An 18,695-nucleotide genomic window follows, 5' to 3' on the forward strand; every position below is an offset into this window, starting at 1 on the left:
ACACCTCGAATTTCCGCTTTAGGTATCCCAAGTGCTCCTTGTGCACATGTATGTATACGTTTCGTCGAGGGGGCCTCGTTTCGACGTCTGCGCGTACGCGAATACGTGTGCGTATGACGATGCAAGAAGGCGCCAAAGCGCAGCGATGCACGCGCTAAAGTGCACACTTGCAAGCGCGTGTCGATTCGCAGGCATTTCTTTGATTCAAGATTTTTTTTTTTTTTTTTTTTTTTTTTTTTTCCCCGATGTTACGTACGCAAGTCACATTGTGTAAAAATACGCGTTCGTAATTTTCGAGAATTGAAAATGTAATTACAATTTACACTTTTGCTCATTTCGCAATAAGCGCGATAAGATCGTTAACCCTTAAAAGTCGTATATGAGCCAGTCATATTGACCCTATTGATATTTTAACGATAAAATATTCCGAAGAGCTTAATCGAGAAAAAAATGTTTAAAATTAATTTTTTATCTTTTGTCGTACATGATCATTCGTTCTAGATGTCAAGGAATATACAATATATATATAATTTTTTTAGATTTTTTTTTCTTTTTCAAATACTTTGAGACAGCTAAAACAGCGACAAGACATTGTGACCCGTATATGATGAGAAATAAAGCCCCCCCCCCCTCCCCCCTTTATGTAACCTACAAGAGTTAAGATTAGGATTTGTGTCACTTTAATTTAAAAATGAATAGCATTGCCAGATAACAATGTCCTATGTCGATACAAAAACAAATCAATAAACGCGAAAAGAGAAATCAGTTTCTAAATGCCTTAAAAGTTAAATTATTTTGACGTTGTAACTTTGAATTACACGATTCAGAGAAAGAATTGTAAAAACATTCATATTGAACGCTTTTCTCTTCATCGCCCGAAAACTGCCCGAATAACGACAGACATGCATCTTTCTTTCCCGTTATATACGAAAGAAGAGGCACATAATCATCAGATTCGAACTCTACTGTTTACTTTCAATTACGCCGTAATCAATTGATCGATCGATTATATTTTCGATAATTTTTTTCCATTTCTAATTATATTTCTGCTAAGAAAATTGATTTTTCTATATGTGAATGCAACATTTTACTTTTACGCTAATTGCAAGTAATTTTGATTTTAACAGTAGCTTTATCCGAAAAAGAACGACTGTAGAATTGTTCTCTCGAGAAGTCAATTGTTAAAATTTCATTTATATACTTGGTGTCAATCGCTTGGATATTGAACGCGATCAATTTATCGTGTCATCATCAGTGAGAACTGAAACAAGATGCGACTTTATGGGATTTTCGGCGCGAGAAACACCGCGTCGTAAAATAGAAAAGCGGTGAGAGCTTTGAAAGTCGTAGTTACGCCACTGGGTCGGCCGCTACAACCGGGATCGCCGAGATCTTTATATTCCTGGCGAAGAGAGCTGGTGGAAGCGGCAGCGAGGGATGCAGTAAGAAGAGGCGGCGGGCGAAGGAGAAGGAAGAGAAAGAAAGAGGTGGAAAAGTAGGACGAGAAACGGAGAATAAGGAAGAGACACGGACAGAGATGGGAATGAGCGAGACGGAGAAAGACGATCGGCATCCCGCCTTGGCGAGAGGAAGATGGGTCCACCGACGTCTCTCACGAGCGATTGTGAGAGGTCGACAGAGCGTTTTGTAACAAGAACCCGCCCGTCGGAGATATCGACTATTCCGAGAGCTCGCGCCTGAAAAAGTAATAAGGCGCAAAGACGGATATAAAATTTGTTACGCCAAACCGAATTGATAGACTTGGCTCTGAGACTGACGGGAATCCCTTAAGACCGGGAAGGGGGGACCATCTTTTTGCAATCGATAACCAAGTTGTTTACCACTTAGTACTTGATGCTTGGTGAATGGACCGGGAGATTCGCCGGTAAGAAGCAGCGTTTGGATCGTGGATAAATCTAGCTTTACAGAAATGTGTCAATTCACATGAACAACGAAAGAGTAAAGCTCGGGAAACTTTTATTTATTTAACATAGAGATGAAAACGTGCCGCGCGAATCACATATTATTAAAAAATATCTTCCTATTGTTTCGGTGACGAAAAAATTCATTCTGATTTGATCAAAGAATCTATAAAATTAAAGAACGATTTTCCCTCTATATAATAATCAACCTTCTCATATAACATTACATAGATACTTTCTCTCTCTCTCTCTCTCTCTGCAGGTTTAAATACCAAGAAATTTCAAGCAGTCGATAAAGCGACAAAAGCGCAAACACTTACAATATCAGGCGAGAAATAGCCGGCAGACGTACGCGATGCGAATCGAAAATAGCGCGAAAGGATGATGGATGAGGGATTCTCGCGGACGGGCGGACTTCTCATTAGTACCACAACGCGCAACTAGTTAAAAATCCGGCGGCGTGGACGATAATCGACCAAGAAGTGCACAGCTGGCCTCGCGAACGTATTATTGTTATCTAATCGACGCCGTTAATGCGCGAATCGATAGTAGCGATCTAGAACGACGTGGCGCCCGCAGTCAGCGGAAAACTGACGATCCGCCAGCTGCGAAATCGATTCGATTGTTCAAGGGATAACGATAACGAGCCTTTTCGTCCCATCATTATTAAGTCTTCTACAGTATTATAGATACATGTAGCTACATACATAACTCTATAGCAGAAAGATTGAAATCATCGAGATAAAAAAGCCATCAAATTTCCCGAGGGAAAGAGATCTATAGATTTGTACAAATCTCGGACGGAAATACTTAAACGAGTTTCTAAAATGTTACAATTTAAATCAAGTTATTTAATATTACATTATATAATGCGACAAACAATGGATATAAAGATGAAAATTTATAATATTAAACGTACCGAGAAAAGAACGAGAAAGATAAGTTTCTTATACTTTCTTCTTACTTTGAGGAGCAACAAAAATTACAATTGACGAAAAGAAACAATGATATATTTATTTCGCGAGAGATATATTTATTGCGCGAAGGATCAAGGGATACGAGTAGTTGCGTCGTTCGCATTCGACAAAGACAATCGTAGAGCGATGACAAATCACAGCGACGATCTTTTCAATTTCCCGCAGAAGGCGCAGCCCTCTCTCCGCGAGTTGACAGGTGGAACAGGTGAAGGGTGGAGCGGAGGGGTCGGATTGCACCGGGAAAAAACTGTGCTCGCGAAGTAATCGAAAAATACAGGAGCGGATCCATCAGGAAGTCCCGAGTTTTTTTTAATATTATATCGGCGTTGCTGTGGAGCGAACGAGTGGACTATATTATATACGTATACGGTCGCGCTAGAAAGAGACAAACGAGGAAAGAGAGAGAGAGAGAGAGACAGAGAGAAAAAAAAAGAGATACGTATAAGAGCGTGGCGGCTGGACGGAAACGCGGAGAAAGGGGTGCGAATACAAAAACGAAAGAGGAAACGAAGCGCGGCGTTGGGGAAGAAGAAGAGCGAGACAGAGAACGGGAACAACGTACCGACTGACCAACGGGGTTGGACAGTGACGAGAGCGGGTAGGTAGGTAGGTAGGTAGGTAGGTAGGTAGGTAGGTAGATTGGTAGGTAGGTAGGTAGATAGGTAGGTAGGTAGGTAGGTAGGTAGGTAGGTAGGTAGGTAGGTAGGTAGGTAGGTAGGTAGGTAGGTAGGTGGGTAGGTAGGTAGGTAGGTAGATAGGACCCACAAAATAAACTGAAACCAGCCCTCCCTTCCTATTCCCCTCCCGATCCGCGCTATCCCTCGTGCTCTCATTCTAGCAGCGTCACCTCCGTGCCGCCTCACCTCTCCCGCCTCCACCTATTCTCTCGCGGTATCCCCCTCGTAGTCCTCGTACCGCCGATCCAACCCCCGCTCGCTTTGTCGACCACCTCCGCGGGTGCCTCTCTACCTCGGCCAAATAAATTACACCGCCTCGTGACGCGAAAAAATCCAACGAGTTGCTAGAAAGTGAGTGAGCGGAGGAAGACGGGGCGGAAGGAGAAGGACGCGCGGCGCCGGGACGAAGGGGACGATGGGTTATACGGGTGCGAGTGAGAGGGAAAAAAAAACAGATCCGAGAAAGAGAACTGCTGTCTTTCTCCTCCCCTACCTCTCTCTCTCTCTCTCTCTCTCTCTCTCTCTCTCTCTCTCTCTCTCTCTCCCTCCCTCCCTCTCTCGCAGGGGAGGTGGAGAGAGAGGGTGGATAAAGGCCAGCACGCGGGGCGGAAATAAAGAGAGAACGAAAAAAGTGGAAGAGGTTGGAGGTGGAGGTTGGGTACCGTGGTCCGCTTTAATTGGTTCGACGTGGTCAGATGAAAAATTCAACCACCCACCCATCCCAAACCCATTCCAACGCTCTTTCTCTTCCTCCTTCTCTGGTTCATCTCCACCTCCTATTCGCGCTATCTTTCTCTGTATCTCGCGCGCTCCGTATCGTGCACCCTTTCTCGTCGCCCGGATAACCCACCAGATGAATCTACCGCGCATCCCGATGTCTGCACGTTTCTACGGATGAGGACGAGGAGACAAAGTTAAACCGGCCGACCTCAATCGCCGTCTTCGTAAACATCCAGCGCATCGATTCCGCCTTGAATCCAGCTACTACCATTCATTAACGCCGTCTAAACGCTGCGCGAATTTCGATTAAATCCGAGAAAACTGAAAACTTGTACATTCAACGATACAGTAAATGAGTAAATAAAACAACTTTTTTTCGAATAAACAAAGAAAAAATAACAAATCTTGCTCGCAAATTGTCGTAATAGCAAGTTGACAACAACCTGAAACGGCGATAATTTCTGAAAGGAATGTAGCCAGGGTTCAATTTCTAAAGAAATACCAAATTTATTCCTCCCTCCCACCCCTTTCGATTATCGATTCAAATGTTAATTAAAATAATTAATTAGATTGTTCTCGCATTTAGCTAACGTCGCTTTATCGTACAATAACACGTCGTCCATCTACGACTACATCGTAGTGAAAATTTTTATAATTTTGCCATTTCGCACGTTCGAGACTCTCCGTCTTCGATTTCATTCCGGCCGCTATAAAAAATGCACTTTGCCATCCGACACGCTTTTGAAACGTTATTTCACAACGAGCACTATCCTCCGTCGCATTACCGAGACCGCCGCGGGCGCGCGAGGTAGATCCCAGAATTTTATCGGGAATCTTTTTTGCCTCTCCACCCTTCGTAACGTAGTAGCGCCGGTGACAACGCCTGGATGACGATTAAGGGAAAATGAGGTCACCATCGTATACCCCGACACAATCAGACATCTCTTCATTTATACACGGTACGAGTAGTTGCACTTTAAATAAAAAGATGCGAGCGAAAAAAAGATCACTACCACCGTCGGGTTGAAGTATGTTGTCACGAAGATATCAAGTTGATTCACTCCCACAGTTCAAAAAAAGTCGTACATATATATATTTTTATATTTTTAAAAATATATAGTGTATTGTACACTTATATATATATTTATATATTTTAATCATCGATTTACGAGAGAGAGAGAGAGAGAGAGAGAGAGAGAGAGAAATTGTATTTTACCTTCTCCAAGGACGACTCGATCATGATATGAGACGAGAAATAGACCCTTTCCCCGTGATATAGCGATTTCATGCGGGGAACCGGCAGCAGCTTTCATCGCGACGGAAACAGGGCGTACGGTTGCTCCTTTGATTAATGCTTTCTCGGGGATGAAGCGAGGGGAAATGGTGGTGTGCCGAGAGCTACGACTAATCCTCTCTCGACGCGCGCGTATATACGGAACTCGTATGGCGGACCTAAGAACCCGAACGTGGACATGAGCGAGAACTCATTTCCGGATGCGCCAATATCTCTCTCCATCTCTCTCTCTCTCTCTCTCTCTCTCTCTCTCTCTTCGTCTTCGTTGCTGTCGTGAATTACACACGACCGAACACGACGTATAATTGAAACGCGTTCTTGGCCAGGCTACTCGACATCCATCAACACGCGTCGACGACAGTGGCGGATCTCTCGATAAACACACGTTTGAAGCCCCCCGTGATTTCGAGGATTATCCAAAAAAGACGGATAAATTATTAGAAAAATAAATAAAAGGTAATAAATTAATCGCGGAGATGAATATTAAACCGCGATAAAATAATTTCGTTTTAGTTTCTAACTCTCAGTGATAAAAATATTTCATTTCACTTTCCACATCTCTGCCATATAATATTGACAAATATAATATTTATATTTGTATATGTTTCATATTATGATACTAATATAAACAAAGTATAAGTAGAATTCTTTATATTCGTTCCGACAGCTATAATTGAAACATCAAGGATATCTCGGAAAATCCTTTTTCATTTATCGCGACTTCAATACGGTTGCGGGAAAGTGCAGCCGATGACCGGGTCTGTTCGACGCCTCAACTTGAAACAAACTTTCCTCTTGGCACTCTTGGGAGCAAAGAGATTGCCCGTGTAAACGACGCGTCGTTAGTGCGTCGAGAAAGAAGAAAGGATAAGAGAAAAGATGCTGAAGCTCCTTGCTTTCTACCAGCAGCTTGATAGCGACGATTGGCCACGACAACTACACAGTTGTCCAAGTCGGAAACACTTTTAACAGTGTTGATCCGGAGTCAGAACGAGGTCGGAACGTGGCGAATGAACGTTAGGAAATACATTTCTCGAAAACCGACAGGGCAAATGAACAAATAAAATAAATCGCGCGCGCTTCGAATCATCTCGGTAGATAATTATTTATTAATTCGATGTTATATAATAATATTGCTTCGTAAAGTGATTTATTATTTAGCATCTATATATTTTATAGATAATTTAGCTTCTTCTCTCCTTCATCCGCATATACCATACAAGATGATGAGTCGTGCAATTTTAATTTGCAGAAAAAGTAACGTTGTAAAAAGTTAGGCATCATTAAAGCGTTCAACTTTTTTTCTCTCTATCACTTTTTCCTATCATCAAACGTGAAAGAGATACTTGCCCGAATTGCACGACTCATCCCGTATAATAGATGGCCGCCACATTTCTCAACGATTTTATAACGCGTACTAAATAGGCGATTAACTCGAATGTACGATTAAGTCAAATCTTCGCGAAAAAAAGAAGAGTAACAGAGATACATAATCGGCTGATGGATTCGCGCGTGAACGCTCTAATCGTCGCGAAAGATGCGCCGAAGGAAGAAAACCGACAGGGCAAAATGAAGGGAGATAAAGAGACAGGGTAAGCGAGGCGCCTTTGCACAGGTAAGGGAGCAGCTGAGAAAAATAATTGAATTTACTCGGTGCGCGCACAGCGCGTAGCGACCAGCGAGCCGGCTAACTGTTCGCCTGTTGTTTTCACGCTTTTTAATTATACGCCCTTCTCTTGCCTCCTCCATCCGCGTCTCTCGTCCGTGTTTGCGTCTCTCGTCGAGAGGTCGCGCGCACTTTGTTGTCGCGCGATTCTGGACAAAGAAACGCGAAATTTCACTCGAGGTAGATATTAAGCGAAATATGGTATAGTGTTAGACCGTGTCCGACTTGGCACGGGAGGTTACGATTTCTGAATCGGGTAGGGTAGAAGAAGAGATCAGAGATCAGGTCAGGTCCTTTTTTCCGCCTTTGCGGCGAATGAGGGTAATCTAATTTCAACGAAAACTTGGGCAACGCGTGATTGCATTTGGGACGCTTGCTCTCGGCGACGAGAAGCCGATAGATAGATAGGCACGCGAGACTATCGGCAGGATATATACTTTCCATCCACTCTCTTTTTTTCACGATGGATTGGACGGTTAAGTGGAAGTTAGCATCGATGCTCCTATCCCTTTTTGCGCGGCTCTAACTCTAAACTCGGCCCTTTTATTACTCTTGCGTTTACTTTCCGCGCCCCTTTACTCAATCTCCTCCCTCGCTTCGGTCGCCGAGAGTGTCGGCCGTTTTATCGGCTTTCGACGTCGCTGCAATTAGCATTTTAATTCTCGGCTAACGCGCCGTCCGTCCTGATGCGCTATTCTCCTTACGCTGACAATGAGTCTTCCCGAAATTAAATGTGCACTAACCAACCGGCAATAGTCAATGCAACAGTACGCATCCTTGTTATCGATACGTAAATTCTCTTTATCCGATGTCTCGAAGAAAAAGGACGCTTTTGTATGTAAACTATGATAGACACAAAAAGTGTTTCCTCTCTCCGAGTCAATTTATAATACAACTTTATATGTATAATCTCGTCTCTAAATAAAAATCTGATTCGCAATTTAGAATTTATCATCATGTCGTAGAAGAATTTTATTTTAGAAATCTCCAACGAAGAGATCAGATCCGAAATGTAAAACTTTCCTTAGACCATGTATTATAATAAATGACAAAATTGAAGATGAAAGTATATTTAAAATTTTATACACCGCACATGTATATATTGTACATGTATGTGTATGTGTGTGTGTGTGTGCGCGCGTTTGATTCGAAAGTAGGCTTAAAGTCATCCTAGATATCCGCGAGTAATCCTGTCACAAGTATCTACTTTTACATCTCGAGCCCGATCGAATTGCCGATCGATTCGAGCGCGATCGCGGTCGCGGACGCGAAACGGGAGATAGTTTCGGGTACCGGTACGGGTGGTAATGGTAGTATACCATTAGTATACTCACGTGTCCTAGCTTCTCCTCCTTCCGCCTCTTGGGGTCGCCCTCGAGGTCGGGTGTGCGGCTGCGAAATTTCTCGGGTGGCGAGACCGAGCGATGGCCGAGTCTCTCGTCCGGCAAAACGATCGGCTTACGGTCCTCGGGTGTTTCCGCGGCCGCGCGATGCTGCTGCAGATCGGCAGGCTTCAGCAGCGCCTGCGCCTGCGCCTGGACCGCAGCTGCGGCCGCGGGATGCGGCGGCGGCGCCAAGTGCGGCGGCACACCCGCGGCTGCGGCCGCCGCGGCCGCACCTGCGAAGCCCAGCAGACCGCCCGGCGGAAGACCGCCGACCACCGCTCCGTGGGGCAGTTGCTGCGCATGGATCTGTTGCTGCGACATCGAGATTAAAAGAACGCTGGTAATTCCTCTCACAACGTCGACCTTTTTCCTCTTTTCCCTTTCTTACGTCGCATCGTATGTATTTTTTTATCGTATAAAATCCTCGTTCAAATCTCTACATGCAATAATACATACAATAATACATTGAACGCCGAACGAACGGCGTTATATTGTAATATCGACTTAACCGTCGCATCGAAGATATGTAAAAAGCTGATTAAACGAAGGAAAAAGTTAAAAAATCGCACTCTCTTTCACTGACATAGATACATACAATTTTTAAATAATCTTTCGTAGAATTGAACCGCGAAATTTTTGCGCGACGATTCACGTGTAAAAATATTCTTTTTCTTCTTAATAGCGCGTACTTTTTTCATTGCACTTTCGTCGACAAAATGCATCGCGAAAACTTTCAAGTAAGCCACGCAAAGCTATAGATTCTCCATTAGTCATTTAGAAAGTAACGAAGCTTTTATCGATACAGAGATGTATGTTACATTTTATATATCAAACATGATGTAAAATACTCACCAAAAGCTGCTGGAGGCCTTGCTGTTGCTGCTGCTGCAAGAATTAGAAAGAAATTCGCAAATAACACAAGTATTCGATTATAAAAAAGATTAAATTAGAATCAAACTATCCATTTATAAGGGTATCTTTCGAGATACGCCTTTATGATCGTGCTCGTTAAAATCGATGACATTGATCGTTCCAGTTTAATGGCAAAAACTTGGCGGCTACTTACTCCGATAATGGCGTTCAGTTCGGACATGGTGACTTGCTTCGCTCTCTCCACAGCGTTGGCCACCTGCTGCTGATGCTGCAATGCCATGCTATCATTATCGCGTCGTCGTCACACTCGATTGTGAGATCGCACGGCACGCGTGCCAGACAGAAAGTCAAAAACTCACCTCTTGCGCCAGGAACGGAAGTACTTGGGCGATTATCGCGTTCAGCCTCTTGGCGATTTCTGTCTGCGAACACATGACGGATAAATATTGTATTAATCGAATAAATATTAATCCCGTGTCTCCTGCTGACATCTAATTATTCGAGCAATTTTTTTCGTAGATCCTTTTGAGAATGGCGTATGTAAAAATAATTTAATTTTTAAATAAAGTTAAAATACGTTATTATTATGAAACGTAATATTTTTTCCAACAGAATATATAATATCTAGATGACAGATGTAAAGCCGAATTTGTTTACATATTCGGCGTGAATGTGCGTAAATTTTTTTATAGATTCAATTAGCTGTCTCCATTTTTCCAGATTATGAAACGATCACGTGTTCAATTGCAGAATGACCGATCCATTTGTAAAATTACGCAAGTAACGTCGAAAATTCGTTCGAAATCTAATATTATCGCACGCGTAGGTGGTAGATTTATGTATGCTTTGAATAATTTGACGGATCGATCGAAAAATCGAGGACGCGTGTTGTCGCGCGTGCGATGCGACACGGCTAACAGGGCGATCCGAATCCGTGTGTACATAACGCATAGAACACGCGTTATTCGCAATGTTCGGAGTTACGTCGTGGTATAATCACATGTCGCCGGACGCGACTGCTCGACAAACATACGCGGGCTCGATTCAACCCACTCGTGTATAACGGGGCGGCTACTCATCGTTAACGCGAACCGATCGAATCGATTGATGATTAAGTTTACGCGATAGTCGCCGTTTGGTGATAGGACGTTCAAATAACCGTTGCGTAAAAGATATATATATATATATATATATTTGTACGTCCATCGCTCGTGCTTCGATACAATAATCGATCCAAATAAATATCTTTCTTTCTTTCTTTCTTCCTTCAATAATAAATGTTATAATCGGGAGATTATAATCTCACAGCGTGATTATATTTAATGGACTAAATTATCTTATACAATCCCTATAACAATTAACGATGGTATGTAAATTAATAAGAGTGAGATCGCGCATATAATTATTTAGTATTGGTTTTGCCGATATCACACCCCGCACGATATTTCCACGTCAGGCGAATCGGGCGCGTAGATCTAAAAGTTGAGAGACCGAAAAAAAATGTCGTCGTTCCCACGGGGAACAGAAAGATGGAAAACTGCCGCGTCCACGTCAGTTCGATTTCGCCCTGTTCGACAGTAGGTGGCAAAGGGGGGTGAGCGGGAAAGAGTCGGGACGGATAGGTAGGTAGGTGAGTGAGTGGGTGTAGAAGAAGGGCGGGCGACGAAAAAAAGGTTCGACGAAAAAATAGAGCGAGGATGCGAGGGGGAGGGGGAGGGGGAGGAGGAGGGGAGGATAGTGTCGGGGGTTGCGGGAGGTGGCTAGAGGCGACTGTTGGGAGACGAGGAGAATTTGCATGACGCGGGCGACGCGGAGAGCGAGTGTTGTCCGGCATGAAAAAATGGTTATTCCTTCTCGAATGTGCCCGATGCACATGCACATTTTCCCGCAAAACGGATGGCCGGGGTGCGGGGTGCGGGGTGCGGAAGCGGCGAGCGGGGGTGGGGCCGGGGGCAGGCGCGGGCGCGGGAGAATGAAGCGAGTTGACGAGGGGATGAGGACGAAGAGGGGTATAGAGATGACCGAACGAGAGGTGGAGAAGGAGGAAGTGGTGAATGCGGAGGTAGAGGTAGAGGTAGAGGTAGAGGAAGAGGAAGAGGAGGAGGTAACATTGAGATTAGCAACGGGTAAAAAATCGATGTCATCGCCCCCAGCCCTCGCGCGCTCTCTGTGCTCTCGTCCGACTCAACCCTCTGCTACCTCCACAGGGCAAAATAAAAGAACTCGAATACACGACCCCTCGGAGGGTGTATGCGCGCGCGGCGCATAGGTGTCCGTGCGAGCAAGCGCAAGCGAGCGCGAGCGAGCGCGAGTGCGAGTGCGAATGTGTACACGCGCATTCTCTCGCTCGCTCACACGCTGACACGTGTGTACACGGACGAGAGAGCGCTGGAAAAGCGACCCCCGACCGCCGAAAGCGAGCACGTGTGAGACGGAGCGAGAGAAGTTGCGTATCGAAAGAGAAAGAAAATGGCCAAAAAGAGAGAGAGAGAGAGAGAGAGGAAGAAAAAGAGAGTAGAGAGCGAGAGAGGGTCGGAGAGAAAGAGAATAGAAGACAGAACGCCCCGATAGATAGACGTATATATGCATGAAGGCAGGAAGAACTGGAAAGGCAGGGTGAGTTATATGCAATTGGTCAGCCTGCACATTTTTTATCGGGCGCCGGGCGTACCCGCGATGGAAAATGGTAGTTACTCTCGTATCGACGAACAACGCCAGCAACAACGCCGTGGCAATATTCTTTCAAAGAGAATACGCGCTTTTTCGGTAGAATTCCGTCGTCGACTCGAAATTTTAGCTTGGCGGATTCCCCGCCACGTTAGGGATGAGCGATTTTCTTTTTTCTCTCTCTCTCTCTCTCTCTCTCTCTCTCTGTAGCTATCTCCAAACTTGATTTTCTCTTCTAGGATGCAACAACCGTTTGATCATTCATTGGAGATTGAAAAAAAATTTGCATTACATTTGCTTATATATTTACGAAACTATCCATGACAAATAAAAGTATATAATATTAAGATAAAATATAATGTAATATTAAAATAAAAGTATATAATATAAAGATCGATACGGATAGAGCGAATAAAATGACAACTCCTCCTCTTCTCTTTCCTAATTTATTCTTAGCACATTGTTTTATCAAGAAACGCTTTAACGTTATCCGGCATAATAATTGAAATTTCTTTGGCCTTTCCGCGATTTTCCAAAGACATATAATAATCGGATTCCGTGATCGCGTAATGCATCCGCGACATATTGGCGTGGATGGCGGCTTAATCGAGCGGGACAGCGAGCAGACGGCAGCCGCGCGCCGAAGGACAAACCTTTCAATTAAGCGATAAGCGCTATCGGACAGATACGCCGGCGGCCGAATGTACAATACATTGCGTACGTACGATTCGATGGATAAATAGGGCGAAAACGTAACACGGGACGCGATGTGTTTTTAGCTCTCTTCTCGTCTCGTTCCCGCCGTCTCATTCGACCACCAGTTTATCCCGCTCTTTCCCTTCCGCGCGCCCTTTTCTTTTGCGTAATCGCGCAAGCAATTTTTTGCAAGCCGTCCATTTTTCTCGACCGCTGCAAATCTCATTTTCCGCGAAGATCGCACGATGGAATCCAACGGACTCGAGAATCCAATCCAGAGCGATTGATAAAAAGGTTTTATCGCCGATATTATCGAACGATATCCTCGCGTTAATCCGAGGATTAAAAGCGATAAAATTTTGACGAGCCTCTTTTAACTTTCGAGCGATCGAAAAATCTTTCCAAGATTCTTTTTCGTAGAAAGTATCTACTAAAGTATATGTAAAAATAATGTTGATGTATAGAAAGTCGATGGTTTCAGAATTCCATTTCTTCGTCGCGTATAGAGTCGAGTCGAGAGACGAAAATCCCAGCGAGCAATCGTCTATATCGTGCAATTAAATCGAACAAGCGAGCCAATGTTCGCGAACGAGGGTGACCGAGGGAGAAAATTCAAGACTCCTGTTGAGGGTGAGAGACGGACGAAGCGAGAGAAGTAATCGTACCTACAAGAACTGGGACATTGCCAACAAATTCGAGTTAGTCGAGTAGAGAGTGGTAAAGTGGTGGCTGCGGTAGAACGGGTGAGAGGCAAATGTCGACTTCGAGCTATGGCAGGAGATACGAGGGTCGCGCAGATGCGAGGGATGGCCGAGCGTTCTGGGAACGAGGAGGGAGGGAGCGGGAGGGTCGCAAGAACACAACGGCGGGATGCGATGAGAAATCAAGGGAAGAGAAAGAGAGCGAGAAAAAGGAGGGCGGAGAGCTGCGCGAGTAGCGAGACAGAGCGAAAAGGGTGAAAACGAAAGGGGTGGCGAGGAAACAGGAGAAAGAGACGAGACAGAGATACAGAAGGTTCTAACCTCGTAGGGGAAGATTGTTTTCATTCGAGGGTTCAAATTGAAAAGGAGCGAGAAAACCGCGATTCGAAAGCCTGCTAAGTGGCGGGGATCGACTAAAGAGAGCTTGATTTATTTTTTCTTTTTTTCCCGAGCGAGGGGAGATTTCGAGACTGACGCGACGCGCGGTATCTCTGGATGAAAGTAATAAATATATTTTCGGGGTGCCCATTAAATCGCTAACAGTAAATAAAAGGGACGAAAAGATCAGCGAGCCATAAAACGTAATCTTGTAATCACATGTAAAACAATTGGACTCTTCACTTGTGACGCGACACATGTTTGCGACAAATTCTCTCATTAACCTAACCGAAACTTTATCGAAACACATGCAGATTCTATCAATCACACAATTATGAATTTATAAAGTGATGAACTTTGCGTCAGATATTAATAAAAAAAATTTCTAATTATAATTTTATAGAATTTCTATTTGTATAATTTTAAATTATAATTTTATGCGATTCTTTCTACTAATAAAAGTAAAGATAGATAGCATTATTTTTATCATACAGAGTAAACTTTTTCTCAGAGATATATCAAGTTAAAATGTTTCAAAATATAGTATGTATCAATATCATACTATCTGATTTTATGCATTGTGCGATCATTGCCTTAATGCGCCTGAAAGATGGCAATTAATGTAAATAAACTGGCAAAGAGCGCGTGACACCGGCGCGATTATTATTATGGTTAATTAGAGAGTCGCGAAGAACCGATAACTTTTCATTTCTCTTCCAATTAGCGTCAAAGAAGAAGCATCCGCGTTACCTCATCTCCACTACAATTGGTAAAGTCGCGGTGTCCAGACTCTTGGATTTTCCAACGATTAATCTTACTTTTCTGATTTTTAATATTCGGCGAATATTATTATCCGATAAATTTATAAATTACGAACATGAAAAGTGGATCATTTAGAATTTTTATCGTTATCGTTGAGAACGAAAGAAATGTAAATCATATTTATTTAAAAAAAGATAATATATTTCTAGATCTCTTAATAAACACACACACACGCGCGCGCGCGATTTAGAAATTTAAAAAATTTGCGTTATCCTAAAAAAAGAAATTTATATATTTTATTTATACGATCTATATTATCTCTTTCTAAAATAAGCGATTTAATTAAGTATAATTTTTAAGTCGACTAAATTTGAGATGACCACGTAAATGTTATCAATTTCCGTTACTAATCAAGAAGGTACAATAACCTCGTTCTAATTTTAAATGGCATCTTTTTAAGTTCGCGTCGCGAAATCTGCGACGCCGATTAAAATAGCGCCACTTTTTGAGGGACGCCCTGATTTCTCGTGCATTATTCGCCGGAAACAATTCCGCGGTGATCTCGGTGCCGTGCTACGCCCTATAACTACCCGAGAGAGGGTAGTTCTCCCTTTCCCCTTGCCCGCGCTTCGGCCCATTAAGCGCCGCCTCAGGGTACGAGGGTGAGAAATGATCGGCCGCTAATGCTAATGAATATCAGCTCGTTGTACCGGGACGGCAGGAGGGTTATTTGCAGTTCGAGCCCCACTTTTGAGCGTGGCGGGCGCGCGACGAGGGGCCACCGCGCGTGGCCGCTTTTAAGAAAATTGCTGACAGAAGGGGACCGCCTCGTCGCTGTTTTCCCTGATTAGCCTAAATTACACGACGATTTCCCGGCCTAAGCGTGTTCGCCATTCGTATACCTCATTTGTGGCCGCGGCCGATTCCGGAAACGATTCGTTGACATACTGTACTCTAAGAGCTCGATTAACGGAGTATCACTCGAATCCTTAAAGCTGTTGAATATCATCTCGATTAACTCTGGCGCAAAGCGCTGTGCAAAATTAAAGATTATGCGTTCGATCAAAGTGTATTTTTGAGACACGCGATATTCACTCTTAAAGATTTTTTAATAATATTCGACACAATATATTCTTGTAACTAAAATATTCTAGCTTAATATCTTTTCAATTCTATAATTTACAATTAATTTCGTTATTTCGTTGAATTCATGTTCTTTTGACAAACTATAATAATATCGAGTCAAAAATTAATTATTATACAAAAAGATCACATATCAATGTGATGAACTTACCTGCTTGTGCATTTCAACGTTGAGGCCGTACGACATTTCGTAGTACTGTAACAAAAAAAAAAAAAAGACAATTTTTAGTTTACATAATATCCTGATTGTATTTACCTTTTTATCAATCTCTATATAGTATAATAATTTTCTCTAATTATAAAGATATAACGTATTATACTCATTAAAATAACTAAATGACACATATGGTTAAGTTCGAGAGAGATGCCACAGAAAATTATTACGTTTCCAAGTGCACACAGTCATAAGAATCTCGGATAACCAAGCATGATTAATCATATTGTGATTAATCATACCGCTGTCATGTTGATTAATATGATTAATCATATTACTGTCGTATATCATTCACGAAATATATTAATCGCATAAAGTAAGCTTCGTAAAGAGTTGCAAGATTAAAAATAAAGAGAACGCACTTAGCGTCACCTTAATTTCATAATCGTATTCAATCGTGAGTGTAATCTCTCTCTTTTTTTTTTATATATTCTCGTTCTTGTTAAAAAATATATATAATTTTTTGTCTCTTAATAAAAAAGACAAAACAAAAAGAATCCTCGAGCAATCGCACATCTTTTCGCGAAATTTAAAATAGCTCGCGCACCAAAGTGCGAAATTCCCGAGACGTATCGAATCGCGCGGAGAGCGATCGATGGATCAGCCGACGCGATCTTCTCGCACTGTCGGCATTCTCGTGGGTGAAATTCTGCGGACGGAGACGAGAGGGGTGGCAGTAGTAGACGTCGTTCGATCCAGCGAGTACATTACGTCTCGATAAACTGCATCCGAGCGTACGATGCAGTCCGGCGGATGCGCTTGCGCGATCGTAAATTGGTTAGCGGCTGTCGCTTTGCGTCCGCCTTTAGTCTCTCGTTCCGAGACAAATGGCCTCCGGGGGTAGGCGGTTTGCCGTGAAAAAAGAAAGAGGGAGAAGGGAGGCAATACACATGTCAGGGTCAGGCCGAGAGATACTCGGAGATCGATAGCATCGGCCACGGAAATATACCGACTTAATAATGCAGTCGATAACTACGCCCGGGTGAACTTGGCGCAAGGCTCGCGCCGAAGCCTTCCTTATTCCTTCTTGGGAAACGATCCCAGGGGTGCCTTGTCTACGCCTGTGCGTGTCAATTTAGCTTGGCGATCGTATCGCGCAACACAAACGGTGACTCGATAATTCGTTTTCCTCGAAGGGCTCTCACCGCCTTCGAAAAAGCACGCGCGATCACTGTCACGCTCTAAGTAACGAGCAATTTCTACAAGTACATACAATAGATTTTGGAGTTTTGACGTATTTCATTTTTAAGCGCGCGAAAATAAAAGAAGAAATAATATTTATACTAGATTGTATGTGTATTAGGTATATATAATTATATATATAAATTTAAAAATTATATAATAAATTTGTTATATTTATAGTACGATTCAAACTATATAAGAATGTGTGTATATATATATATATATGTATGTAATTTGCTCAAACACTTTGTTCTTACGAAATTTTAATTGCAGAGTATATATATTAAATACTTTATAAAATATTGTAAGTTTTTATTTTATATGTTTTATATTTGTAATACAAACACATACAGTGTATGTTATCAGTTATTTTATTAGATTAATATAGCAATTATGACAATCGGGGCTATTATTACTAACCGAATTTTTTCAAATTGATTCAAGCAAAATCACGAGTAAAATAAACACACAGAGTAATTTTGACATCGTTTATTCATCGACGATGTCTTTGCACGCGCTATAAAGTTTGATTTAAATGGCCGAAGGAAAGATATCGGCGTAACTCAGTAATCAAATAACGAGAAAACTCTCGGCGAGGGCACAAGTTCCGTGGATATCGATCTCATCTACCCGCCTCTCATTTTCTATTTTCACGTGCCTCGGAACCCAATAATAGGAGTTTGTACGGATAATTTCGTCCCCTCCGATTACTCGATATGGATCTTTTAGTAGCGAGCCTTTGATAGGATGATTGGACGACCTCGTTCGTCGCTCTCTCGACATTTTCCCTCGTTTCATCTCTTCTTTCCGCTTTCCTCTCTCTCTCTCTCTCTCTTTGGACCCTTCTTCCTGGTTACACCGTACTTCGATTCGGCCTACTATTCTCTCACCTCTCTTCCCACATCCCCATTTTTCCTCTTTCGCTCGCAATCGCTCTCTTGACTCGCCTCGCGGAAATTTACACGTCGCGCTCACGGATAATTAACGGATAATTAATAAGCTGGTGCGAATCACACCGAGTGCCAACCAATGCACATCTATGAATCGCACCGCGTTATTTTTCTCCATCGGCTTTCTGTATATTTTTAAAGAAGAAGCTACACACATATACACAACGTTTCTCTCTCGGAGATAAAAATGTAATGATAATTTTATATCTTTATAAATTAATAATAAATCTTAAAACAATTTTAAAACAAATTTATTCGACACACTTGTATAAAATAATGCTCTTTTAGTCAAGTGTTATCTATATAAAAATTATATTGATTTAAAATATAAGATAAGGGAATTTATAAATGACAGTTTAGCTATAGAATCCTAGATACCTGCATAGATATTTTTCTGCGCATAAAGAAACAATATCGCGGCAATCGCCAACTGAATATCCATCGCACAGTCCAAGCGTCACGAGTACTCTGCGTTGATACCACTGCTT

At 42.6% G+C, this 18,695-nt stretch overlaps 1 protein-coding gene across 3 annotated transcripts in view; it reads right to left on the reverse strand.

Moving 5' to 3' along the window:
- Gro (TLE family member transcriptional corepressor groucho) overlaps positions 1 to 16,052 on the reverse strand; it is a 32,116-nt gene extending 16,064 nt beyond the window's left edge. For 2 of the 3 annotated variants that reach the window (XM_070310221.1, XM_070310212.1), the window contains exons 1-5: positions 16,013 to 16,052; positions 9,874 to 9,936; positions 9,708 to 9,782; positions 9,494 to 9,526; positions 8,591 to 8,953 (exon numbers count right to left, since the gene is read on the reverse strand). In XM_070310221.1, the coding sequence (XP_070166322.1) occupies positions 8,591 to 8,953; positions 9,494 to 9,526; positions 9,708 to 9,782; positions 9,874 to 9,936; positions 16,013 to 16,048 (570 nt within the window). In that variant the 5' untranslated portion in view covers positions 16,049 to 16,052. The remainder of the gene's footprint in view (positions 1 to 8,590; positions 8,954 to 9,493; positions 9,527 to 9,707; positions 9,783 to 9,873; positions 9,937 to 16,012) is intronic. The other variant, XM_070310232.1, reaches the window with a different exon arrangement.
- Positions 16,053 to 18,695: the final 2,643 nt, after the last annotated feature.

Source organism: Polyergus mexicanus, unplaced genomic scaffold, assembly GCF_030449975.1.
Source record: "Polyergus mexicanus isolate NDT 795.1 unplaced genomic scaffold, iyPolMexi1.0 SCAF_2, whole genome shotgun sequence".
NCBI lineage: Eukaryota > Metazoa > Arthropoda > Insecta > Hymenoptera > Formicidae > Polyergus > Polyergus mexicanus.